The following is a 27,912-nucleotide window of genomic DNA, read 5'->3' as shown; positions in this document are numbered from 1 at the left end:
TTTCCTAGCCCCTAACCCTCACCTTACTGTAACTATCAAAATTTAATGAAGTAATTAACTATACCTATTTAATATGAAGCTACCCAGTAGTATATACAGTACCCAGTGGTATATAAAGCAGTTACACTAGCCTCACCTTTACTTGCTCCGCCTCCAACATTAAAATAATATGTACAAATGAATGCATCTATAGTTAAAATCCAATTATTTCAATCCTGAAATTGGCCAATCTGTATGAGTACGTTGAATATCTGATGCAGGACGTGCTTTTATTTTGTAGGTCACAGGCACGCAAACAGGAAGTCTTATCCTGTCTTCCGTTAAAAAAAAACATTTCAGCCGCGATAGTTAAATTAACGACGTAGAACAAAGAAACTAGCCTAAATAAGCTAACAAATGGAGACAATATACAGTGTACTTGACTTGGAATGGATGGGCGGCAGGAGTATTTTGATATTTTTGTTTGTTTTTCTGTTGTTGACTGATGTTTTGAAGAACAGGGTGCCGCCAAACTTTCCACCAGGACCGTGGTCTCTTCCTTTTATTGGTGACCTTCATCATATCGATTCCACACGATTCCACCTGCAGATCAGAGAGGTATGTGTATCAGTATGTATAACGTACACTTATCACACTTCAGCACTCCTCTGCCAATAAAGCCAGTTTATGTGCTCCTTCTCCAGGGCATTATCCATTGATTGGTCTACACTTTAAATGATGTCTTTTGGACCAATAGTTTTTGAGAAAAGTAGGGAAAAGTAACGCCTTCGCCTTTGACGCGGAAATGCACAACAGTGTTTGTTCCGTACAGAGCGTATAAACGATGCAAATAGTTTCATCTTTTAAAGAATAAAAAGTAAAAATGTCAAAATATTCAACTGATGTAATTAACATTAACTAGTGGTGGGCAGATCGAGGCTTCGTGAAACAATGAAACAGTTGAAGCAAATGTGTCATATTGTGTCGAGGCTTCGAAACAATCTGACACCTGTCAACGATGACACCTAGTGGTCACTGGCAGGTGTTGATCTGAAACAACCTTGATAACGAGCCATTAAAAAAATAAAAAATGTATTATTGTATTGTATTATTTTTCTAATATGTGAAGCTTGTAAGGCTTGTAGACTCCTCACTGTGCATAATGCTATTTTGGTCATAAAAAATGAATATTAATAAAAGAAATCAAGCCACAATGTCTCACTTTTTTATAGATTTTCATTCAAAAATATTTATTTCTCTGCTGTGGAAGGACTTAGCCTACTTCGTGTTTTACAGATAATTTCTCCAGCCTTTGAAAAGATCCTCTCACAAGGGACACTTGTTGCTGGCATGCAAAGATATTTTTTAGCAAGGACATACAAATGAGGAAAGATTACTGCTCTCTCTTTCCAGTAAGTTAGGGGATCAGGAGTTCTGGGCAAAAACGCATAGTTGAGGTATTTTTTCACTTCCACTGTGGCTTCAGCTGTAGCATTATGTATAATCTGGGTTTTACAGATACGATCATTAAAACGTTCCCATAAACTGTCCTGTTCTATCTATCTATCTATCTATCTATCTATCTATCTATCTATCTATCTATCTATTAATGTGTCACTGTATGTAGGTCTATACTCTGTCTGTCTCAGTCTATCAGTCAATGTGTAAATTTAAATGTAAGCCTAAATATAACTAAACAACTCGCACTATGAATGTCACTATATCACCAAATATCCGCTATCTCAAAATCAAACTCATCTCACAAAAACCCACGAGGTCAAGGTGCGTTGACTTCACTTTTATACTGATGTGCGATGTGTGTTCCCGACCCTGTCAATCAAACGCTGATTTGGCGGACCATGCCACCTGTTGAAACACTAGTGAAACACTCCGGTGTTTCATTTAGCCGTAGTCACGTGACATCAGTGTTTTGAATCACGCTTCGGATCAGTGTTTCGAAACATCTGCGCTTCGGGATCTCGGCAAAGCTTCGGAACATCAGTTTCACTTCAGCCATCCCTAACATTAACTTTATTCAACCTTTATTAAATAAAACTGCTGCACATCATCACTGCGCGCAGGGTGACATGCAAACCGGGTTCATAATTAGCAGTAAAATAAGTAAGTGGCTGGTAAATTTGCTTCATTCACCAATTTGTTTGAAATGAGGGTGAAGTTAGTTTTTCGTAGATGTTACCTTCAATAGCTCCGTGTCAATACTTTCCTCCAGTTTCAGGGTATGTTGGAGTCTCCAACTTGGAGAGCTTATATATAGACAGATGTTTTCGCAGTTTTAGTTAACTCAAACTCACCAAAAATGACGACACAGTTTAGAAAGCAAAGAACTGAATGTCTGTCCAATGCGCCCGTCACTATAGAGGTAATAAGGGACCGTCTTAAAATTGCTACTCCACTCATTTTAATCTTTATTAACTTTTTTGTTTTATAACATATAAATCTCAAACTACTTTCATTATAGAGAGGGAGAGCCATTAAACATTTCACACTTGTGAATTAATAAAAATAAATAAAGATAAATAAGGATGTAGGCTATAGTTACCAATAACGATGATAACGTTTCAACCATTTTCTGATTAATGAATATATTGGCATCAAACCACCTGTAATATGTCTCAGGCATCCCCTCACAAATTTCACAGCTGTTAGTTTGTGAAAAAAAATCCTTAAATACTTTATCAATATCAGTGATATTTTGTTGGCTAATGCAAATTTAAAGATTATTATTTCAACACGTTTCTCATTAATGAATATATTGACAATCAACTACCTGTAATATTTTCCAAACATCGTCTAAAAATTTTCACAGCTTTTAGTTTGTGTTTAAAGGGATACTTCACCGATTTAGCATTCAGCTTTGTATCAGTAGAAACCCGATAGTATTTCTGAATGACCGTGCTTCCCTCCCTCATGTCCCCCTGAGATGAGAGATCTCTGCATTTGGGGCCTGGGAAAAAATCTTCCGATGACGTAAAATGACGATTTTTGCGTCATCGGAAGATTTTTGGGCCAGAGGCAAGGACTAAAGCCAGTAGTAAGATCTACAACTCAACACGCCCACAAGGGGTTGGACGGCCGACTCTGGCCGAGGTATTCCAAATGAAAACGACTGTCAGCCATCTTGAAGCTTCGCTAAACAGGCTCTCGGTTTTCAGCAGAAAACATTTACAACAATTATCTGCATTCAAACTACCGGACGTGTGTACCACCGGGATACATCGGTACAGATCGGAGAATATGAAGGAAACGTTATTACAGGCGGAATACTCGGCACACTACGTGAGCTTCGCACGGAGACCAGCCGGTGTCGCTCAATGCCGCTAGCCGGCTAGGGGACATCCTCATCGGCTAGGTGGAAAGCTAACGCTAGCTGTCCACCTGTCCCATCCATCCTGCTTGCAAGTGTCTGCTCATTAAACAACAAGCTGGACTACATCCTCCTTCAACGAAACTCCCAACGTGAGTTCAGAGACTGCTGTGTTTTTGTGGAAACAAGCCTGAACAACAGTGTACCGGCACCGGGACTATCCAGCTACCAGGCTGCTCTCGCCGGCCCGTGGAGGTGGGCTGTGTTAAACGGACTGGTGTAGAAATAAAATCCAACTAGCTACTGCTAACTGCTGGTGAAGCTTGTGACTGTTAAATGCCGACCATTCGACATTCCACGCTAATTCACGGCTGTGTTTATACTCGGTGTTTAGCTACACCAATGCTAGTATGCGTTAGCTGAACTTTACAGATCCTGCTTGCAAGTGTCCGCTCATTTAGACCACAAACTGGACTACATCCAACTTCAACGAAACCCCCAACGTGAGTTCAGAGACTGCTGTGTTTTTGTTGTGGAAACATGCCTGAATAGTGTACCGGACTGTCGAGCTACCAGGCCTGCTAGCCCTCCGAGCTACAGATGCTCTGTCGCCGGGTAAAAGAGGTGGGCTGTGTTAACACGGAGTGGTGCAGAAATGTGGTGATTTGTATCCATTTAACTGCTAACTGCTGGTGGAGTTTGTGACTGTTAAATGCCGACCATTCTACATTGCACGCTAATTCACGGCTGTGTTTATGCTCTGTGTTTACAGCCCACCAAGCGCTAATGCTAGTAAGTGTTAGCTGAACTTTACGGAGCCTATAAAGTGTGTGTACTAAATGTAGCCTGTTTCGTATGTCGTTTTTATATAATGTTGTTTTTATATATTTTAAATGTGTAACACCACTTGAGTCACGATGAAACCTTGTTTCGTGTATATGGTTGAAATGACAATAAAACACGCTTGAGTTGAGTTGAATGCCTCTGTCTGTCTGTCAAGCAGTAGGCGTGGCTTGGGAGTGGACTCAAAGCAACGAAGCAGGTGCATTCTGGGATTTGGTGTTTTTCATCCATATAAGACCAAAACACATTTTCTGGCTCTTCTCGGCCTAGAAGGCACCAATTTCAATTTTTTTTTTTTCACATTTCTACTACATAAGTGACCCAATTTAAAGATATATTCAGCTTTCCAGCGGTGAAATATTCCTTTTAAGTCTTCAGAAAATCCCATAGCATACTCATCAGTGACTAATTGTCTATAAAATGCATATTTAAAGGTTATTTATTTAATAGGTTTCTCATTTTTGTATATGTTGACATCAAACTAGGGCTGGGCGATAAGGCTGAAAACTGTATCACGATATAAGTGTTTCATATCGGTATTGATAATTATTTATATTTTTTTATGACCTATTTAAAATAAGGACCAGGAGAAAATTATATGAAATTTAAACATTTTTATTTTAAACTTAACCTTCCTCCTGATTATAATCCCCTCAGTTATAAAATCAGAATTGTCAACACAACCATGGAAAACACTCAAATATGGTAACCTGGCTTCTCGACAGTGCTCAGCATGTCTGCCTCCGTTATTTCTTTGTACCGTTTAGTAAGGCACTGATGCAGAGTACCTCTCCATGGTCTGCTGCTTGTACGGTGTTGCAGCTGCAGATGTTATTGGACATTGCTGGCGAATACGGCTGTGCTCCAAAGTGTGAGCGCAGTGGTAAAAACAAGTTTGTGGTATTACCAGTGTTGGTTGGGATGATGGTCTTGCATAATTTGCAGAAGACATTGGTCTGACTACGGTCAGACTTATAAAATCCCCAAAACTGCCATACTGACTTTTCCTGTTTTATCAACAATTTCCTCGCACACTGCGGCACTCACTTTCCACTTATCGCTCCACGCCGCCGGTTCTCTTATTGAAGAATCCAACACAAGTCAGCGATATGGCACAACCAAACTTGATACTGTTAGCTACATGATTGGCTGTTAGAGTGTGACTCCCTACGTTGCTAGGTTACCAGAGAGTGAGTGCCTTTCTTCATGCAACCAAACTTGATTCGCAACCTCTGGTTTCTTTCGATGAAAGAAAAACAAGTTATCGAACGTTTTATCGAACACATTTTCTATTGATAGTGATTACGTGTCTATCGCGAGACATATCGTTATCGTTTTATTGCCCAGTCCTACATCAAACCACCTACGTATAATATTTCTCAGACATCTTCGCACAACTTTCACAGCTGTTTGTAAACAAAGTCTTTAGCAAATCACTTAGCATCCTCATCAGTGACCTATTGTATATAAAATGCATATTTAAAGGTTATCAATTCAATAGGTTTCTCATTTATGAATATAATCACATCAAACCATGTCTAATAGGTCTCAGACATCCTCTTACAAATTTCACAGCTGTTATTTTGTGAAAAAGTCTTTAGCAAATGCCTTAGCATCCGCATATCTGACATATTGACTATAAAATGCATATACAGTGCCTTGCGAAAGTATTCGGCCCCCTTGAACTTTTTGACCTTTTGCCACATTTCAGGCCTCAAACATAAAGATATAAAACTGTAATTTTTTGTGAAGAATCAACAACAGGTGGGACACAATCATGAAGTGGAACGAAATTTATTGGATATTTCAAACCTTTTAAACAAATAAAAAACTGAAATATTGGGCGTGCAAAATTATTCAGCCCCCTTAAGTTAATACTTTGTAGCGCCACCTTTTGCTGCGATTACAGCTGTAAGTCGCTTGGGGTATGTCTCTATCAGTTTTGCACATCGAGAGACGAACATTTTTGCCCATTCCTCCTTGCAAAACAGCTCGAGCTCAGTGAGGTTGGATGGAGAGCGTTTGTGAACAGCAGTTTTCAGTTCTTTCCACAGATTCTCGATTGGATTCAGGTCTGGACTTTGACTTGGCCATTCTAACACCTGGATATGTTTATTTGTGAACCATTCCATTGTAGATTTTGCTTTATGTTTTGGATCATTGTCTTGTTGGAAGACAAATCTCCGTCCCAGTCTTTTGCAGACTCCATCAGGTTTTCTTCCAGAATGGTCCTGTATTTGGCTTCATCCATCTTCCCATCAATTTTAACCATCTTCCCTGTCCCTGCTGAAGAAAAGCAGGCCCAAACCATGATGCTGCCACCACCATGTTTGACAGTGGGGATGGTGTGTTCAGGGTGATGAGCTGTGTTGCTTTTACGCCAAACATAACGTTTTGCATTGTTGCCAAAAAGTTCGATTTTGGTTTCATCTGACCACAGCACCTTCTTCCACATGTTTGGTGTGTCTCCCAGGTGGCTTGTGGCAAACTTTCAACGACACTTTTTATGCATATCTTTAAGAAATGGCTTTCTTCTTGCCACTCTTCCATAAAGGCCAGATTTGTGCAGTATACGACTGATTGTTGTCCTATGGACAGAGTCTCCCGCCTCAGCTGTAGATCTCCGCAGTTCATCCAGAGTGATCATGGGCCTCTTGGCTGCATCTCTGATCAGTCTTCTCCTTGTATGAGCTGAAAGTTTAGAGGGACGGCCGGGTCTTCGTAGATTTGTAGTGGTCTGATACTCCTTCCATTTCAATATTATCGCTTGCACAGTGCTCCTTGTGATGTTTAAAGCTTGGGAAATCTTTTTGTATCCAAATCCGGCTTTAAACTTCTCCACAACAGTATCTCGGACCTGCCTGGTGTGTTCCTTGTTCTTCATGATGCTTTCTGCGCTTTAAACGGACCTCTGAGACTATCACAGAGCAGGTGCATTTATACGGAGACTTGATTACACACAGCTGGATTCTATTTATCATCATTAGTCATTTAGGTCAACATTGGATCATTCAGAGATCCTCACTGAACTTCTGGAGAGAGTTTGCTGCACTGAAAGTAAAGGGGCTGAATAATTTTGCACGCAATTTTTCAGTGTTTTATTTGTTAAAAAAGTTTGAAATATCCAATAAATTTCGTTCCACTTCATGATTGTGTCCCACTTTTTGTTGATTCTTCACAAAAAATTACAGTTTTATATCTTTATGTTTGAAGCCTGAAATGTGGCAAAAGGTCGAAAAGTTCAAGGGGGCCGAATACTTTCGCAAGGCACTGTATAAAGGTTACCAATTTAATAGGTTTCTCATTTCTGAATATATTGCCATCAAACCACATGTAATATTTCTCAGACATCTTTTCACAAAATAACAGCTGTGAAATTTGTAAGACGTGTAGACGTGGTTTGATGTGATTATATTCATAAATGAGAAACCTATTGAATTGATAACCTTTTAAATATGCATTTTATACAATAGGTCACTGATGAGGATGCTAAGGGATTTGCTTAAAGGGGTGATAGAATGATTATATAGGGTATTTCACACTGTTCCTTATGGTCTCCTAATGGGGTATGTAACATTAGTTGGGCTGAAAATGGCCTGGTTGATATTTTATTGGCCCTTATGCATCCCTGTGTTTTGGCCCTATTTGTAACAAGAGCTTTTCTTCCAAATATGGTATGGTCATGAATATTTAGATGAGCTGCGCGCTGCTTGGTTGAGCCTTAGCCCCCGCATTAACACACATAGAGACGAACGCTGATTGGTTGAGCGACCTCGCCATACACACGCATTAGAGGTCGTGTGCTGATTGGTTGAACGAATCTCCAATACACATACATTAGAAACGCGACAGAATCTCATATTCCAGACACTGCAATGTTTCCTTACCAAATTCACTTCTGAGACTTTTTTATGCGAGAAATCAACGATATAAAGCTCAAATATGGGCCGTTTTACGAAAATGGATGGCTAATTGCAAATTTGGTAAAACTGTGTCGGAGTTCAGCTGCCTGTGTTAGGGCTCGCCGCCTGGCCTGCCTTCCTCCACAGACCCCGGCTTGCTGTGAGCTCGATTGAGCTCCGGAACGGCTGCTGCAGCCCACAGCACCTCATACCCGCGCAAAGTCACCGTTTGGGCTGGTGGACTACTACCAAACGCCGCTGCCCTGACAAAGCTCCAGGGCCTGCATCTCCTCTCTTCCTGCTAGCTAAATGGCCCGTGTGTGAGAGCGCGGTCAGCGAGCTTGTTACACCAGCAATCTCTTACCAAATGTTACACACATGTCACGCCACTTAGCTATACAACATATAACTATATGTTTTATAAAGCTAACAACGGTGTCCGATTTCAAGTTAATGAATATTTGTGCAGGCTATACGGGTTTCGTTAGCTGCGACTGTCCCTGCAATCCTATGTGTACAGATTTGCGGCTAGTTAGCTTAATTTTTGGTCGTAATTTGAGTATATTTACAGTTTGAATTTCGTCACGCCACTTATACAACATCTAACTATATGTTTTATAAAGCTAACAACTGTGTCCGATTTCAAGTTAATGAATATTTGTGAGCTGTAAGGGTTTCGTTAGCTGCGACTGTCCCTGCAATCCTATGTGTACAGATTGCGGCTAGTTAGCTTCATTTTTGGTCGTAATTTGAGTATATTTACAGTTTGAATTTCGTCACGCCACTTATACAACATCTAACTATATGTTTTATAAAGCTAACGACTGTGTCCGATTTCAAGTTAATGAATATTTGTGAGCTGTAAGGGTTTCGTTAGCTGCGACTGTCCCTTCAATCCTATGTGTACAGATTGCGGCTAGTTAGCTTCATTTTTGGTCGTAATTCGAGTATATTTACAGTTTGAATTTCGTCACGCCACTTATACAACATATAACTATATTTTTTATAAAGCTAACAACGGTGTCCGATTTCAAGTTAATGAATATTTGTGAATTCCAGAGGAATTCTAAGAGGGAGCTAGCTAGCTCTCATTGATAGAGCTCCATCCAGCCGCGAGCTCTATCAATGAGACTCATGGACAAGCGGTGTTTATTTTCCCAATCGTTTGTTTAAATAACTCAACACATTATAATTACACACATTATAAGATTAACTAGAATCTGTGGTAAGAGAATGCTGGCGTAACAAGCTCGCTGACCGCGCTTTCACTCCACATACACCGGGCATTTAGCTAGCTAGCAGGAAGAGGGGAGTTGCAGGCCCTGGAGCTCTGTCAGAGCAGCGGCGTTTGGTAGTAGTCCACCAGCGCCCAAACGGTGACTTTGCTTGTAGCGGTGCTATGGGCTTCGGCGGCGCGGCGGCCGAGCTCAATCGGGCGCGCAACAAGCACGGTGTTACACCGGGGTCTGTGGAGGAAGGCAGGCCAGGGGCGAGGCAGCAACACAGGCGCACCAGCCTCTGAAGTCCGACACAGTCGGACAAAATTTGCAATTAGACATCAATTTTCGTAAAACGGCCCATATTTGACCTCTAAGTAGTTGATTTCTCGCAAAAAATTCTCAGAAGTGAATTTAATGGTAAAATAGCATATGAACAATGTATACATTTTTCTGAGATCTGCGCGACCTAGATTCAGAAGACTAACTGATCTCAGGTCAGTTGTGTAGCCTATGTAAATGTTGAGCGTGACCGTTCTCTTAATACACCCATGGGCTGACAAAGGTTCCGGTTTTTGGGAGGTTGACGTCAACTTCCAGCTTTGTTGGGATTCGCCCATTTTCAGCGGCAGTTTCAAAATATGAAATTTTCATAGTAAAAGGGTGTCAATGGGATTTTGAGCTTCTATGTATGTCCTATTTACCCACCGAACTGTCGTTATTCAACTATGACAGGGTAAAATCGGTTTTGCATTCTATCACCCCTTTAAGACTTTCACGAAATAACAGCTGTGAAATTTGTAAGCGGATGTCTGAGACCTCTTACAGGTAGTTTGATAAATATAGTCATATCCACTTGTTTCTCCAGCAACCAATGGGTGCTGACCTACTTCCGCATTCCGGTATTGTGTTTCCGGTTCAGCGGCTAACCTCTACTCGCTAAGTTGCTAGCGTACCATGATATCGACAGAGAAGGCAACATTATATTGATTAGAATTAGTTGTGTTTAAGTGTTGTTAACATGAGCTCAGGTTCAACTTGTGCCGTTGTTGGTTGCCATAACAATTCAATAAAATTGAAGATTTTGTCGGAAACGTCTTGCCTCGAACATCAGCAACTTCAAAGAAATTGTCCTTGTCCAGCGCCCTATGCTTTGCACTCCATGCCAAGGAATGAGGAATGCAAAACAGTGTGGCTTGCAGCTTTGAAAATAAAACACCCTCCAAAGAGAGTGTATGTTTGCCAACAGAACTGCACCCTGATCCGGAGCTTTATCTGGGCTACGACCAACCACCTCCGAAGACGAGGAGAAAGCTAGTCCGGCTAACTGTGTCGGAAACGGCTAGCAGCAGCAATGAAGACATCGAAGGCAGACCTTGTAAGTTAAACTGTAACATTACAGTTATTCCATGTTTTATGCAGCAAGATAGATATAAATACTGGTTATGTCGTGATATGGGAGAACCGGGACGGCTGAAACACTTTTCAGATTAACGCCATTTTAAAAAGAAAACGTTACAGACGTTAGGGTTTTGCTTAAAGGGGTGATAGAATGCAAAACCGATTTTACTCTGTCATAGTTGAATAACGACAGTTCGGTGGGTAAATAGGATATACATAGAAGCTCAAAATCCCATTGACACCCATTTACTATGAAAATCTCATATTTTGAAACTGCCGCTGAAAACGGGCGAATCTCAAAAAAGCTGGAAGTTGACGTCAGCATCCCAAGACCTGTAACTTTGTCACGCCCATGGGTGTATTAAGAGAACAGTCACGCCCCAACATTTACATAGGCTACACAACTGACCTGAGATTAGGTAGTCTTCTGAATCTCTGCTATTCCATTACAAAATTCACTTCTGAAGCTCGCTGACCGCGCTCTCACACACGGGCCATTTAGCTAGCAGTAAGAGGGGAGTTGCAGGCCCTGGAGCTCTGTCAGGGCAGCGGCATTTGGTTGTCCATTAGCCCAAAAGACGGTGACTTTGCGCGGGTATGGAGTGCTGTGGGCTGCCAGTCGTGACGGAGCTCCAAGTACCTCATAGCAGGCCGGGGTCTGTGAAGGAAGGCAGGCCGGGCGGCGAGGCAGCAACACAGGCAGCACCGGTGCTGAAATCCGGTCTTACCAAATTTGCAATTGGCCATCAATTTTCGTAAAAAGGCCCATATTTGAGCTTTATATAGTTGATTTCTCGCTTAAAAAAGTCTCAGAAGTGAATTTAATAACGAAATAGCCCGACAAACAATGTATAACTTTGCAGTGTCTGAAATATGAGACCTGCTGTCGAGTCTCCCATGTGTTTCTATGTAGTTTGCTCAAACCAGTCAGCACGCAGCTCATTCTGAATATTCATGAGCATACCATATTTGGAAGAAAAGCTCTTGTTCCAAATAGAGCCATATTCACAGGGTAGTTAAGGGCCCAATAAAATAGCATTCGGGCAATTTTCAGCCCAACCAATACATACCCTATTAGGTCTTAAGGAACAGTGTAAAATACCCTATATAATCATTCTGTCACCCCTTTAAGTACTTCAAACTGTACAAGCTGATGTAACGTTAGTTTGGCATATCAGTGTTGTAGCAATGAGCTCAGAGAAAATTGCTGTTTCATTCGTCCCGTGTTTCATTCATACCGACTCATCCCCATACTTTCTTCTACTCTACTACATTTCAAAAGGCAAAATATAGCCTACTTGCACAGCAAATAGTAAAAACACAGCAAATCCAAGTAAAAGCATGCTTACATAAAATCAACTTCCGCCCCGTGACAATGTCATATTGGATCGACAAACTGGAGGAAGTTTTGCGACCTCTAATTCCATGGCTTCCAAGAGAAACTATTCGGGCAACCATGCCTGCAGCCTTCAAGAAGAATTTCCCCAGTACAACATGTATTATAGACTGCAGTGAGAGCCTTTTACAGAAACCCCAAAACATTGTTTCCAGAGGAGAAACATACAGTCATTATTATTCACATAACACTGTGAAATACCTGGTAGCTGTTGCCCCATGTGGACTAATTATGTTCATTTCTGCAGCATATGGAGGGCGATGCAGTGACAAATTTATAACTGTGGACTCAGGCATATTGGACTAGTTAATGCCTGGAGATGAGGTAATGGCAGATAGAGGCTTTACCAAATGTTTGAGAGAAAAGTGAAGTTGGTAAAGCCTTCTTTCACAAAAAAGCGTGGACAGCTAACTGAGGAACAGGTGACGAGTACTAGACGAATTGCACATGTGAGAATTCATGTTGAAAGAGCAATTCGACATTTGAAAGTTTACAAAATACTGTCCCAGGTTGTTCCGATCACTAGCTCCTATAATTGACAAGACTCTAAGAGTGTGTGCTGCTCTTGTTAATCTGAGGGAGGATCTTATTCAAGATTAGGGCTGCAGCTATCGATTATTTTAGTAATTGATTCCACCGATTATTCCATTGATTAATCGAGTAATCTGATAAGAAATACTTTTGTTTTATTGAAGAGCTAGTTTGGTTTAATTTTCGGAAATAGAAACATTTTTATTGCCTACATTACAATATCGCTCACAAACTAAACATATTAAGTGCATTTAAGTGCCATATTACATTGTTTTTAAAGAAAACATTTTCTGAAATGCAATAACAATCTCAAACTAAGGCATACATTAAACCTACATAAACATTACCTTAAGTTGTGCAACTTAACTTTCAGAACTAAAAGTGTCAACCTGAGACTGATCTGTATACAGGCCTAACGAAGCTTAATAATTTAATATGTGATCCATGTATATACCATATTTACAGGAACATCAAATGAAATGGTGCCATAATGGCTAAAACACTTATGTCTACAAAACGAGTGTATTTGAACATTTGTTGTGTTGAACAGAATGTGAATTTGTATGCATTTTTTCTACATGATACAAACTGAACTACTTACATTTCATGTTATCAACTTTTCAAATATGACATGAATGCTTTTCTTTTTATAGGAAAATATATGGTTGGAATCACATTGCATATCTTTACATACAAACAATAAAGACTGGCAGCATGTTTTTGCTTAACACTGTCTAAAGGTATCCCAATTTTCACTCAGATTCTCTTAATGTATGGCACACATTTATGGTCATTCCACATGTGTAGATGTTCACTGAACCTTGTCCATTACCTCAATGTATCTTTTATTTAGCTTAACCCCTCCTGCAGCATATTCATCTACAAGCCGAGGTAGCATACGTGAGAAATAAAAACCTCTCAATCACTTGACTTGCTCCCTAACAAATGCCTCATCATACTGCACTGAGCATGAGTTACAGCTAAGCTCATAATTGTGTGTCTGATGTGGCTGAAGAATCTTGTCATCAACTGCACTGTAACTAGTTCTAGGTTGTTCTGCTGATGGTGAGGCATTATAACACTTCCCAAGTAAAGTGTTCTTCAGGACAAAAAGTGGTTGGATGGGGGCTTTGTCCACACTGTCTCTGAAGTCTTTGTGTGACACATGATGTGGTGTATTTGGGAGTGGTTGACTGGCTACAGCCCTACAGTTAACACTGTATTGCTGTTCTGCCTTGTGGTGCCTGAAGTTAATCTGACTCAGACGTTTAGGCTCAAGGTTCTTTGATGTCCCTGCATTCCACCTGCGCTGCTCATCTGTACATGCAAGCCCTGTCTTTCCATCAATCACTGTATTTTGCACGCTATAATGGCATCAATACTGTCTTTGTTATTTATCCACTTACTATTAACATTACTATTAAGCATGAACATAAGTATATCAAATTACAAGTGTAAAAGTACATTTAGTCAAGTACTGTGTTTATGTACTTTTTTATTTTTACCTTCCATAGAATAGCTGCTGCATGGCTACATGACTTCCCTAACCCGGCAATGCAAGAGCCGCCGACCCGTCTCAATTACTCCACTTTCCCTCAGCATTACCCATGCTCTATGTTTAGCTTCATTGACACTCTGACTAGGCTCTACTGCTGCCTTAAAAAAGATAAAGCCGCTGTGTTTCTTCAACAATACTGTACCTATTTTGTTACTATTCAAGTAAGTATATGCTTCTGTGCTTTTGTAATTACGCAATTCTTCGCCATCAACACCTTCGGAAAATAAAAGGTAATTAACGACGTCGATGTAGCTAACATTGGGCCATTGCTTCATGTCATCTAGCCACTCCGTCAGAAGGGATGCATGAGGGACTGTTACGGTCTTGTCGTCATGACTTGTTAAAACATCCATGGTGTGTATCCACCTCCGTTTTTTGTCCATTTGTGCTTCATCCATGGAGAAACACCGGCTTTTACAGCGAACAAGCTATCAAGCTACAAGCTATCAAACGTACACAAGCTTCGAACTGGAAAAGGACAACTGACTTCCGGTTCAAACACACTAGGAATCATGGGTAAAAGGTGGATATGAGAAACCTATTAAATTGATAACCTTTATATATGCATTGTATATACAATAGGTCAGTTATGCGTAGGAATGTGCATCGAGAACCGATTCCTACTTGGAATCGTTTAAAAAGTTACGATTCCATCGGAATCGTTTCTTTATTGGTATCTTTTGGAATCGTTTGGAGGATTTGGTTTCAAATCTGATCATGGGTTCCAAATTTAACATGCGCAAGTTTTGGTTTCCGTAGCGTCCAGGCATTTGTTGTGTTGCAACCTTGGAGCACAGTAAGCGGTGCTCTAGTGTGGCTTTATTTTACATTGAAAAAGCCCCATCAAACTGCAACCCACCTTTTGAATCAAAATAAAACTTTCCTCTTATTTGTGAAATAAGCATGTGACCCATTTCAACTCCACGCCTCAAAGAATTGGAATCGAGAATCGATAAGAACCGGAATCGAAAGGAAAAATCTGAATTGGAATTGGAATCAGAATCGTTAATATCCAAACGATGCCCAACCCTAGTTATGCGGATGCTAAGGGATTTGTTAAAGACTTAAACACAAACTAAAAGCTGTGAAAGTTTTGAGACAATGTTTGGAAAATATTACAGGTGGTTAGATGTCAATATATTCATTAATGAGAAACGTGTTGAAATAATAATCTTTAAATGTGCATTAAATAGCCAACAGATCACTGATATTGATAAGGTATTTTCAAAGGATTTTTTTCACAAACTAACAGCTGTGAAATTTGTGAGGGGATGTCTGAGACATATTACAGGTGGTTTGATGCCAATATATTCATTAATCAGAAAATGGTTGAAACTACTATTGTTATTGGTAACTATAGCCTACATCTTTATTTATTTTTACTAATTCACAAGTGTGAAATGTTTAATGGCTCTCCCTCTCTATAATGGAAGTGGTTTGAGATTTCTATGTTGTAAAACAAAAAAGTTTTTAAAAAGTTAAAATGAGTGGAGTTGCAATTTTACGACGGTCCCCAACTACCTCTATAGTGACGGGCGTGTTGGACAGAAATTCAGTTCTTTGCACTCTTAAGTGCGTTGTCATTTTTGGTGATTTTGAGTTAAAAATAACTGTGATAAGTCTGTCTAAATTAGCTCTCCAACATACCCTGAAACTGAGTGAAATCTAGGCTTTGACACGGAGCTATTGAAGGTAACATCCATGAAAATCGACGAATGTCAAACATTAAACTAACTTCACCCCTGTTCTATAGAGAGGCTAGTAAAATGTGAACATTCACTGGCCATTTGGCTGGTGGACAAAAAAGTTAATTTTGCACCCTGTTTGCAACGTGTGACAGACTTGTTGCTCCTGCTGCGATGCAAGAGTGCTTGTCGCCATACATCAGGTCGTCATTTAAAATAGAGGTAGCTATCCTCTGTAACTGTCTATATGGTATGGTATACAGGAACGCTGGATAAAGTTGTGTCTCCCCAATAGGGGTGGGCGATATATATCGTTTACGATAATATCGTCATTGTTGTGTTAACGATGTACAAATGGACATTATCGAGTATTTAAATTACTTAGAAAAAAACACTTCAAAACACGCATTGGAATGCTACACATTCACTCGTGTCAACAAAGATGGCGGCACGCGATTGTGCAGCGGCTACTAGTTCTCCTGTCGGTGTATATTTATACAAGTACAGCCACACTGAACTAATCAATACAGGACCACGATACAACACAGCTGTTACGAGAGTCTTCCAGGCGGCTCATAACATCCCGGAGGACATAGCCAGACCGGTTACTCCAGGTTGTTGTCGGCGCTAGCACGCTGAGCTAGCTACCGGCAGGATGAGAAAATAACAGAGGCGGAGCGGAGGACTGCATTTTTGTGCACAATGATATGGAGTACCGACCGCAGGATCGTTGCCCAGCACGGCTCACCTGACCTGGAGCCCTGTCAGTAATATACAGGCCATTTTATTTACTACGAAAACGGACACTGCCGTCTACATAGCTACTGATGCTAACGTTAGCACAAGTTTGGCTCACTGCTAACCATAGTGAACAAACTGCAGCGCGATCACCTGGAGGGGATACACAGCAGGGGACTTTTACAAGGCGTCCTTAAAGTCTGTACTTCCCAGCTTTTGTAGATTGTGTTACTAGAGGGAGGAACACACAAGACCATGTATACTCTAACATCAAGAAAGCACACAGAACTGCTCCTCTCCCTCATCTGGGCCAGTCAGATCACATCCAACTACTCCTGATCCCAGCATAAGTCCCGGTCAGAAGGACTATCAGAACCTGGCCTGACCCTGCCCTATCCCAGCTCCAGGACTGCTTCCAATAAGGACATGGTTGTGTGCAATATGTTACAGAACCAAACACTTTTATTGTTATGATTTCATCTTGCTTGTATGCTGCAATTTACATTACAGCGGAGATGTAACTGAATGTGTACTCAGAGTTCAATGTTACTACACTAGTTCAATTAGTATTCGTATAGTATTAGTATTTTGTCTTTGAATTGTTTTTACTTGAATACTTACATTTTAAAGAAAATAAATACGAACTGTTTTCATTCAACATTGTGCCCATTATTATCATCAGTGATTAAGTAACTCAGACTTTTAAAAACACATTTTTAAAGGATATCATCTAATTATTGTTATCGTCAAAATCTGAAAAAATATCTATTATTTTTTGTCGCCCACCCCTACTCCCCAATCAGCCGACTGGACGGTTTAACTATTTTTAGTTTAAGGAATTTCTCTCCTTTAAGGATGCATGACTAAAACACCAAGGAACAGGACTGACTCAATAAAAGCACAATAAAACATAGTGATTATGGTTCCAATTTTGTATTTCCAAATAAAGCTTTTCAAATCATCTGGTTAAAATTCTAATAGGTTTCATATCCCAATAAAGCAGGGGTAAAGAATATTGCAAAGTCCGTTTTATTCCGATAACATGCAGCCCTAACAGAGCCACATCAGCCAGGTGCATGTTTCTGCAGTAGCCCTCTAAAGCAAGACTGATTTATTTGTTGTTGACATCCTCAGAATGTATGTCAACTCAGTGTTGAACCAAAACACCAGTCTGCTTTCTGTATTTAGTTTGCAGAGAAATATGGAAACGTTTTTAGCCTTCGACTCTTTGGTGGAAGGATTGTGGTCATCAATGGCTACAAGCTTGTGAGAGAGGCCCTGGTCCAAAGAGGAGAGGACTACATGGATCGCCCTGCCATACCATTGTTTCACGCATTAGTTGGAAATAAAGGTAATGTGTATTGCATTTTGTTCAAAAAGTTTTTTTGGCTTCAGACCGACACCATTTCAGGCATATTAGCATTTAGCTAGTTGTTAGTTAAACCTATTTCCAATTACTTTCAGTCCAATGCTGTTTTGTGTTTCCAATAGGTCTGGTGATATCAAATGGATATCCATGGAAGGAGCAGAGGAGATTTGCTCTTCGTACACTCAGAAATTTTGGTGTGGGCAAGAAGTCGCTGGAGCCGTCCATCCAGCAGGAGTGCCATTTTCTCACTGAGGCATATGCCCTTCAGCAAGGCATTGAATACATTTTACTTTTCATCAAACTACTACTAGCTACTAATCAGCTAACGCTTCTTATACCATGGTCTGGGTGAATACTCAATTCTGATTGGCTGCAAGGTGTCCATAAAAAATGATATAAGACACAGTACTAAGAAGTTCACTTTAAATTGACATAAATGCGCTAAATTGAATAGAATAATTGTTTTACACTGATATGTCTTGATATGACAAGTGACCATGGTATAAGCATGTAATGCCCTTCAAGGTGTCCATTATCAGGTGATTAATGGCCTCCACGTTCATTAATTCATAATAATAGACACCTCTTCTTGCATTAACCCTTACTTTATCTACGTATATCGACAACGTTTCATTTCTGGGATTGTTCAGGTGCTGCTGGAAATTCCACCGGATGTCCATCACCTTCCACTTTCTTTGTGTTGGCCTTCTAAACTCCAGTCAATTCATGAGGACTATGATTAACTGCTCCTCAGATCTATCTAACTATCCAATCTGAGTTTTCTGTTGCACAACTAAAACAACTTTTGAACGTTCACATGTTCCACCAAAACAAGTTCCTTCCCGAGGCTATTATGCAGCGGCATGTTTGCTTCGTCCGGTGCTTAGCACCGCCCAAGACGATTGTGATTAGTTTAAAGAAATGCCAATAAACCAGAGCACGTTTTTCTCCCATCCCGGAATGCTGTGTGGACTAGCCAGACCCTCCTCCGCAGCACTGTGGACACATTTTTTTGTATTCTTGAATAAAATGCAACTCAAAGTGCTTTACAGTATGGCATTGAAAATACAGAAAAATAATAAATAAGGGTATAAAAACATAATAAAACATCCAATAAAAAGGCAGAGAGATAAAAGTAGTAAAAATGATAAGAAGATATTAAAGCTTACTACAATAACTAAAAGTAGAAGTAGCCTAGTACTATGACATACAAGAAAGTCCTCAGTTTATTGAAGTAAAATTTAAAATATTGGTATATTACTACTTTAAGTACTTCAAGTAAGAGAAAAGTGCTCATTATGCAGAATGGCATGGTTTCAGACCTGTAGAAATAATTGTATTCTTGTTTATTCTATGAACATGTGATTTCTCTTTAGCCTTGCAACACAGAACCATGCACCCCCAGCCCAGAGCATTGGACCATGCACCTTAAGGCCATTACACACCGGGGGCGTGACAAATAAGCAATGCGATAATGCGAAATAATTATAATAATATAATAAAAAGGAAAATATATTGATGTGCAATTGAATCGCACAAAAAACATCCTGGTGTGTAAGGGCCTATAGATCATGGGCATGTGACTCTTTATTTCCCTGCTTTATTATCGAAAGGACTTTGTCCTTTTCTGTTCTGTGTTTCTCATCTACATTTCCTCTTTATTTAACAGGCAAGCCTTTTAATGCCCAGTCACTGATAAACAGTGCTGTGTCCAACATCATCTGCTGCCTGGTGTTTGGGGATCGCTTTGAGTACACTGACAAGCAGCACCACATGATTCTTCAGAACTTCAATGAGTTACTGTACTTGGAGGGAGGTTTATGGGCACAGGTGAGCCTCCTTTGTAAATAAGATGCAGCACGCGGTAATCTTTTCTTATTTTAAATCAGAATTTATCCACCCAGACCCCATAAGTCAAAAGTTTATGGCATTAAATAAAAGAAACCTAAAAAGCCACTATATGAGAAACTGACACAAATGTATGAGCATTAGTGGAAGTAGTACTCCGATCCTTTTCTAAAGTAAAATTATTAGGGGTGTGATGAGATATCTCGAGATTAAATGTGACAAGATTTCTTGTCGAGGTTAAAAGTTTCTCACGGTATCATAGTGCGTTCCATTTGTACTAGGAACTCGGATCTTCTCTTAATACATCCAATGGGTCAAAGTTACATCCATGGGAAGATCGAGCTCCATGACTGCTTTATGCGCTTTTGAGCAACTCTCATTGGAATGAACGGGGCTTCGCGCTGAATGCTGTATCCAATTCTCTTAATACATCCATGGGTCAAAGGCATGTTCAACTTCTAGCTCTTTCCCATAATGTTGTCAGACACTTAGAATCTGAAACAATCTGACCCTCTCGGTGGCAAAAACAGCAAAATTGACAATGCACATTAGCCCAATAGGATTACATTGCAGCCCTCTCACTAAATACTGGACCAATTTCAAAGATTGTTTTTCCCATTAGTCACTTACACACAAAAGCATGACAATAGGGTCCAGGTTGAAAAAAACGAGGTTACCCCTTTTAAGTAAAAGATCCAAGTACTTCCACCACTGCTTACCAGTCAGTACAATGATCTACAGAACATTGGCCTATATGCTATTTTGTTTTACTGCTAACAGTCATATAAACCTATCTTTGAGTGCCTAATGTTGAGAAAAGAGCTTTGACAAGACATAGATAAATAAATAAATAAAATAGTAATGATAAAAAACTAAAAACTAGAACTGCAAGCAGTTATGACTGGGTCCAAGCCTCCCCGGTGCAAATTGGCCCTGGAGCGAGTCGGCCATGACGACCCGCGGAGCTCGCGGAATCAGAACCCAAAGAGCTACAGCGGCATGGCAAACGTCAGGGAATATCGCAATGTTGGAGCTGCAAGGTCTGTAGTAAATCGCAATTGCAAATTTACATTTACATTCATTGAGTTAAAGGCCAAAACGTATCTACATTGATTATAGCGCCCCCCAATGGCCAATCTTCACATTATTTGGTACAAGCAAAGCCTGTCTACAGAAAGCCTTTCCACTCCCTATTTAGCTCCATTGTACCGAATTTGGTTGCAGGTCCACCAAAGTTCCACTGGGGGGTGATCGCAGGCGAGTGCAAAATGAATGGGACTCTACTGAGCTAGACGGCTAAATTTGTGTCTTTCGCCTGATTGCCATTGACAAATCTCAGATTTGATTGTAGTTTTTGCAAGTTCAACATGGATTATAGGTCGAAAGTTGAATGAACGAGTCCTTATGTCCTTTCGATTTCTTACAGGTTGAGTCGTTGTTGCCCATAACACGTTAGCATTCTGCTAATGAATGCTGATTGGTCAGTGAAGGACTGATTACGACCAGAGATCCCGCTTGACGTCATCCGAAGCGGAACCAGAATGTCAGAGTGAATATTTCGGCGTGGTCTTTAAAACATTAGCAAACCTCATACTAGCACGTGTATTGACAGGGAGAGCCTTACCTGTCAGTGTTGTCGATGCCTCGAGAGAACAAAGGAAGTGACTCAGAGCTTGCCGTAAAGCAGTATCTCTGGCCGTACGATGTGTATGACGTCATTCACATTTTAAAAGGCTTTTTAGAACAAAAAAGTGACTTTAAAATTTAACACCCAGCAGTGTGTATTTTCTTTGCCTCCCCTTTCGAATGCAACATTCTAATTACTAGACAAAAAATTATATCCTGAGAAAATTTTGAGGGATATAGAGTCCCATTCATTCTGCACTCGCCCGTGAGAACCCTATAGTGGAACCAGAGTGGAACTGCAACCAGTTCAGAAGCCGGAAGTATCGAGAGAGTGGAACTTCTTCCTAATTAGAAATTCTTTGGAACAAGTTTTGCCTTGATAGCATTTACCGTGGCTGATAAATTGCAATTGCAAGTCTTCCCCATTCACATGCATTGAGTTATTGGCAACACATTTCTACGTTGATTATAGTGCCCCCTAATGGCTGTTTTTGGTCACATTTGGTGCAAATGCTCAGAGTGGGATGACAAGCAACCATCTAAAGTTTTGCACTGATAGCCTTTCATTTGGCCGAGATATGCTAAAGTTCGTGTTTTGTAGCTAGCTACAAAATTGTGTTAGCTCGTAAATTGTGCATAGTTTAACCCAGCAAAATTCTTTTGATAACTTTTGGTCAATTCCATCTGGAGATGCTATGTGCGAAGTTTCATGCAGATCAGATGCTTGGATGTTAGAAGGAGTTCAAAAAGTTGGTTTTGCAAATTGTGTGATATTGCGGAAAATCGATTTAGGGGAAATGGGCATGGCCTATATCAGGAGATTCAGCTGAATTCAAGGAGTGCATTGATGAATGTTTTTTTGAATGTGCGATGTACAATTTGGGAATTCATTTTGGCCGACCTGACATGTTCGGTCGGCGGCAGGGAAGTCGGGACTCACCCGGAAATGACTAGCGGAATGAGGCGACTACAGTCTCTCAAAATTTCTCGCTTAAAATGTTTTCAGAAACACGTTTCAGTGAACTATTTTAGTACAATATGAGATCGTATTCTGAACGGCCGCCATGACAGTCTGGCTCTGAATTTCCGGAGAAAACGAACCCATGTGACGCGTTCGTCCAATCGGCTGCCGGTTTTCATTTATTGGGCAACATTACAGATTAGCGCCGCCTGCTGTTATAGAGATGTATTACGTCTCGTCTCCTCTCGTCTTTTTGGTCTGTTCTGTGGCAGTTTTTTGGACCTCGGGGACGCGACTGATCATATCAACGGGGTTTTCTGTCAACGGTCGCCCGTCGGCTATATGTGTCTACACCATTAATGCGAGAGATGTCCGAGGTACATGTTTCTTGTAAAAAACTAATTTCTCCTTTAAATTCCTGTAGGTATGAAATTACCTTGTTGGCCTTGGCAGCATTGTTCATCCCCTTCACAGTATATCCAACAACTCAGCCCTCCTTAGCAGCAATTTGCATAAAAATAAAAATGTATATTATACACATCTGCATATATCTATGTGAAACAAAATTGTTTAATTCATAAATGATCTGGTATCTGTCTTCATGCTCTAGGTTTATAACATGTTACCTTGGCTGATGAAGTGGCTGCCTGGACCTCACCAGAAGATATTCATACTGACACAAAATATAATTGACTTCATACAAATCAAGATCCAAGAACACAGAGAAAGCTTTGACCCTTCATCCCAAAGAGACTACATCGACTGCTTCCTCACAGAGATTGGAGAGGTGATTGTTTTTATGCGTCTGTATTGTGTTTGTTCTCTGTATTTAATGAAATATGTCAACTGATACTAGAAAATGTCTCTTGGGTTATTGATAGATGAAGGACGAAGATTCTGGTTTTGACTTAAATAATTTGAGGATCTGCACTCTGGACCTATTTGGTGCTGGAACTGAAACCACTGCCACTACTTTACACTGGGGACTGCTGTACATGATCTACTACCCTCACATACAAGGTGTGTATGCGTAATATTTGTCCCACTCCATTCCTGCATGGTTTGTACGTGGCTTGCCTCGACTTCTGTCAAAGGTCTTTCACAGGTCAGACCTGCATTGGGAGAGTAAGTGTGGGGGATGTGCTGCACATCCTTTTCCCCTCAGTCGTCTATGTGGTGCACAGACTCACATGGTTTCCTGTTTTCTCTGTGTGCAGAGAGAGTCCAGGCTGAGATAGATACTGTTGTTGGCTCATCCAGACAGCCCTCTATGACGGACAAAGAAAAGATGCCATATACTGATGCAGTCATCCATGAAATCCAGAGAATGGCCAACATCGTTCCCCTAAATGTGGCCCGCATGACAAGCAAAGACACTGTGCTCGACAAGTACACAATCCCAAAGGTACAAATGATAAATAATATTTTTATGTGAGCATTTCACCTATTGCTCATTTTCTCATATTGTTGGATTTTCTGGCAGCATAACTTTTGAATGTGTTGTTTTTTGGCAATCAACTCAAAACACATTTCCCCCAAACACTCAAACCATTCCGTTTCAACTATGTAAAGATAACTTTAATAAAAAAGTAAATCTGCAAGTAGATTTTTTAAATGTATTGATATGAACTGAAAAATCGAGAAATGCTCCTGATTAATGTTGAATTAATTGTTGATAATAGAAATCTTGATTGGGAATCAAATTAATGCAAAGAAACTTTACTTTAACATTTGTATTAGTTTATTATTTATTTACTGTAAAAAAAAAAAAAAAAAAAAACTAAACAACATAACTCCCATGAAGAAGTTTTCTTTTTCCGCTGCGAAAACACCCACGCAGCACTGTCGCCGTGGTGTACGGCAGCGCCGCGCAAAAGAACCGCGCCTGCGCAGTGTCCATACAGTGGGCACTCCACCTTCCTCCATCCTTCTTCTCTCCTGCCTATTCCACCATTCACCACCTCCACCACTGTGTCCATCCACTCCACCATCCATCCATCCATTCCTTATCCATTCCTTCCTTTCACTCACTTCCTTTCCCTTTCCATCCATCCACCTCCTCCTCCTGTCCAGTCACTGTCCTCTTTCCTCTCCTTCCTTTCACGCCTCCACTCCTCCATTCTCCCTTCTTCCTTTCCTCCACTCTTCTCCTCCACTCACTCCCCTCTCCATCCTTCCTCTCCACTCCATTCTTCTTCCTTCCTCCTCCTCCACTCCTCTCTCTCTCTCTCTCTTTCTTTCCTCTCTCTCTCTCTCTCCTCTCTCCTCCTCTCTCTCTCTCTCTTTCCTCTCTCTCTCTTCCTCTCTCTCTCTCTCTCTTTCTCTCTCTTCTCTCTCTTTCTCTCTCTCTCTTCTCTCTCTCTCTCTCTCTCTCTCTCTCTCTCTCTCTCTCTCTCCTCTCTCTCTCTCTCTCTCTTTCCTCTCTCTCTCCTCTCTCTCTCTTTCTCTCCTCCCTCTCTCCTCCTCTCTTTCCTTTCCTCTTTCCTCCTCCTCTCCTCTCTCCTCTCCTCTCTCCCCCTCCTCTCTCCTCTCCTCTCTCTTTCTTCTCTCTCCTCCTCTTTCTCTCTCCTCTTTCCTCCTGTGTCTCCTGTGTGTGTGTCTCTGTGCTTTGCCTGTGTGTGTGTGTCCTGTGTGTGTGTCCTCTCTCTTTGTGTGTGTGTGTGGTGTGTGTGTGTGTGTGTGTGTGTGGTGTGTGTGCGTGTGTGTGCGTGTGCCTGTGTGCCTGTGTGCCGTGTGTGTGTTCTCTCTCTTTTCCTCTTGCTGTGTGTGTGTGTCTCTGTGTTTCTGTGCCTGTCTCTGCTGTGTGTGTGTGTCTCTGCCTCTTGTCTTGCTGTCTTTCTTTCTCTCTTGTCTTGCCTCTGTCTCTGTCTCTCTTGTCTCTCTGTCTCTCTCTCTCTCTCTCGCTTTCTTGCTCTCTTGTGTGTGTTGTGTGTGTGTGTGTGTGTGTGGTGTGTGTGTGTGGCCTGCTTCTGTCTCTTTCCTCCTCTCTCTCTGTCTCCTCTCTCTCTCTCTCTCTCTCTATCTCCTCTCTCTCTCTCTCTCTGCCTCTCTCTCTCTCTCTCTCTCTCTCTCTCTCTCTCTCTCTCCTCCCCTCTCTCTTCTCTTTCTCTCTATCTCTTCTCTCTCTCTTTCTCTCTCTCTCTCTCTCTCTCTCTCTCTCTCTCTCTCTCTTTCTCCTCTCTCTCTCTCTCTCTCCCCTTTCTCTCTCTCTCTCCTCTCTCTCTCTCCTCTCTCTCTTTCTCTCTTTCTCTCTCTCTCCTCTTTCTCTCTCTCTCTCTTTCCTCTCCCTCTCCTCTCTCTCTCTCTCTCTCCTTCCTCTCTCTCCTCCTCTCTCTCTCTCTTTCCTCTCTCTTCCTCTCTCTCTCTCTCCTCTCTCTTCTCTCTCTCTCTCTCCTCTTTCCTCTCTCTCTCTCTCTCTCCTCTCTCCTCTTTCCTCTCTCTCTATCTCTCCTCTCTCTCTCTTCCTCTTTCTCTCCTCTCTCTCTTTCTTCTCCTCTCTTCTCTCTCTCTCTCTCTTTCCTGTCTCTCTCTCTCTCTCTCTCTTTCTCTCTCTCTCCTTGTCCTCTCTGCCTCTCTCTCTTCTCTCTCTCTCTCTCTCTTCTCTTTCCTCTGTGTCTCTCTCTGTCTTCTCTCTCTCTCTTCTGCTCTCTTGTCTCTCTCTCTCTGCCTGTCTGTCTGTCTGTCTCTTGTCTGTGCGTCTCTCTCTCTCTCTGTCTCTCTCTCTTGTCTCTATTGTCTCTCTCTCTGTCTCTGTCTGTCTCTTGCTCCTGTCTGTCCTGTTTGTGTCTGCCCTGTGTGTGTCTCTCCCCCCCCCCCCCCCCCCCCCCCTGTATGTATATGTATGTATATGTATGTCTATGTGTGTGTGTATGTGTATATGTGTGTATGTATGTGTGTATATATATGTATGTATGTATATATATGTATGTATATATATGTATATGTATGTATGTTATATATGTATATGTATATATATATATATATATATATATATATATATATATATATGTGTTATGTGTATGTGTATATATATATGTATATGTATGTGTGTATATATATATATATGTATATATATGTGTATGTGTGTATATATATATATGTATATATAGTTTTAAGTATCGTTTGCTTACAGGGAGAAATGTTGTGTATCCCTTTATTTTTCTTCTGGGGGGGGAAGGGAAGTGTGTCACCTTTTCAGCCCTTCTGAGTTTGCAGGTATGGTTACTACAAGTCCATTTAGTACCTCCTCTGGGAGCATTTGTCTTCATTAACACGCACATGGACATACGTATATATACATTATAAATTGCATAGTACATAGAGAGACACTTTAAGAAATGCTCCTGGTGCATGACACTTGGCTTTGAGATTGATTAGTATTAAATGCACCTCACATTGAAGACAATTGAGAAAAAAAGTCCATCCAATTTTGATTGATTTATGTTTTTCTAAATATTATGATCAACTGCTTTTTTTTTCCAATGTTGAGGATTAAAAGAAGAAGAAGAAATACCAAAAACCGAAGAGATATCGGTTTGATTAACCGTTTTCATTGATGGCATTTCCTCAGGGCACCCTTGTCTTACCCACACTGATCTCTGTTCTACGTGATGAGTCAATGTGGGAAACTCCACACTCGTTCAACCCTCAACATTTTCTGGACCAGGACGGCAAATTTAGAAAGAGCGAAGCCTTCCTTCCTTTTTCAGCAGGTAAGTCAGTAGTTACGACCCTCTAAAGTTAGAGGGATAGGAGGGGATCAGGTTTTTGTGTTCTTTGGTTGTTTCAGGGCTGCAGAAATAGTATATGGTCAAAGTGAATAAAAATTGTGGGAATACTACCCATCTGCTGTATTGTGTATTCTCAGGTAAGCGTGTGTGTCTTGGGGAGCAGCTGGCTAGGATGGAGTTATTCCTCTTTTTTACCTCCCTCCTTCAGAGGTTTTCTTTCTCGGCACCCGCTGGAGAGCCGCCCACTCTGGAGTTTAAGTTAGGAGGCACTCTCTGTCCCAAACCTTACCGCCTCTGTGCTGTACCACGATAAACCACCAACTGTCCCAAACTGTACCATCAGAAACACAATTAATCACTGTTTTCACTATGATTTTAACTATCTACTGTTATTTTATATAATTTAGACTTAGTTTTCTTTTTCTCAATCAATAGGCCCTTTAGGCTTTTTTTAAGTTTAAAAGAAAATCACTGTGATGTTAATTCCTATGGTGCTTACCACTGCATATTGGATTTGTCACATTAGCTTAAACGTGACGTGTGTTTAATTAAATGATACTGATGTTTAGTTTCTCATTCAGACAGCTGTGTGTTCATGTTGACACTGTGATTACAGTCTGAGATTTGGCAGTTGAGAAACACTCATATTATTAGAGAATACCATGCAGCAATTGCGGTTTATCAACTTGAGCATTAATATGGTATTCTTATTTATATATTTTGTTATTAATTGTGCTCATCATTATTGGAATTGTTGGGTCTTTGTAAATTATAGAGTGTGGTCTAGACCTACTCTATCTGTA

General features: G+C 40.7%; 1 protein-coding gene across 1 annotated transcript; it reads left to right on the top strand.

Moving 5' to 3' along the window:
* The first annotated feature begins 298 nt into the window (after window positions 1-298).
* Window positions 299-27,912, top strand: LOC120565125 (cytochrome P450 2J6-like). Its single transcript, XM_039810540.1, has 9 exons — window positions 299-597; window positions 17,764-17,926; window positions 18,067-18,216; window positions 19,614-19,774; window positions 22,990-23,166; window positions 23,261-23,399; window positions 23,597-23,784; window positions 26,950-27,091; window positions 27,247-27,912. Exons 1-9 carry the CDS (start codon window positions 397-399, stop codon window positions 27,420-27,422), a joined length of 1,497 nt encoding a protein of 498 aa, XP_039666474.1. The 5' UTR covers window positions 299-396; the 3' UTR covers window positions 27,423-27,912.

The sequence above is a fragment of the Perca fluviatilis genome, chromosome 9 (assembly GCF_010015445.1).
Source record: "Perca fluviatilis chromosome 9, GENO_Pfluv_1.0, whole genome shotgun sequence".
Taxonomy (NCBI): domain Eukaryota; kingdom Metazoa; phylum Chordata; class Actinopteri; order Perciformes; family Percidae; genus Perca; species Perca fluviatilis.
This window is presented reverse-complemented; position numbering and strand designations above follow the sequence as displayed.

Bases quoted from the DNA above. Each gene is read 5' to 3' on its own strand.
- LOC120565125 (XM_039810540.1), top strand. From the start codon at position 397: ATGGAGACAATATACAGTGTACTTGACTTGGAATGGATGGGCGGCAGG. The intron at 23,400-23,596 runs GTGTGTATGCGT...CTCTGTGTGCAG, and splicing joins CTACTACCCTCACATACAAG to AGAGAGTCCAGGCTGAGATA. The intron at 23,785-26,949 runs GTACAAATGATA...GCATTTCCTCAG, and splicing joins ACAAGTACACAATCCCAAAG to GGCACCCTTGTCTTACCCAC.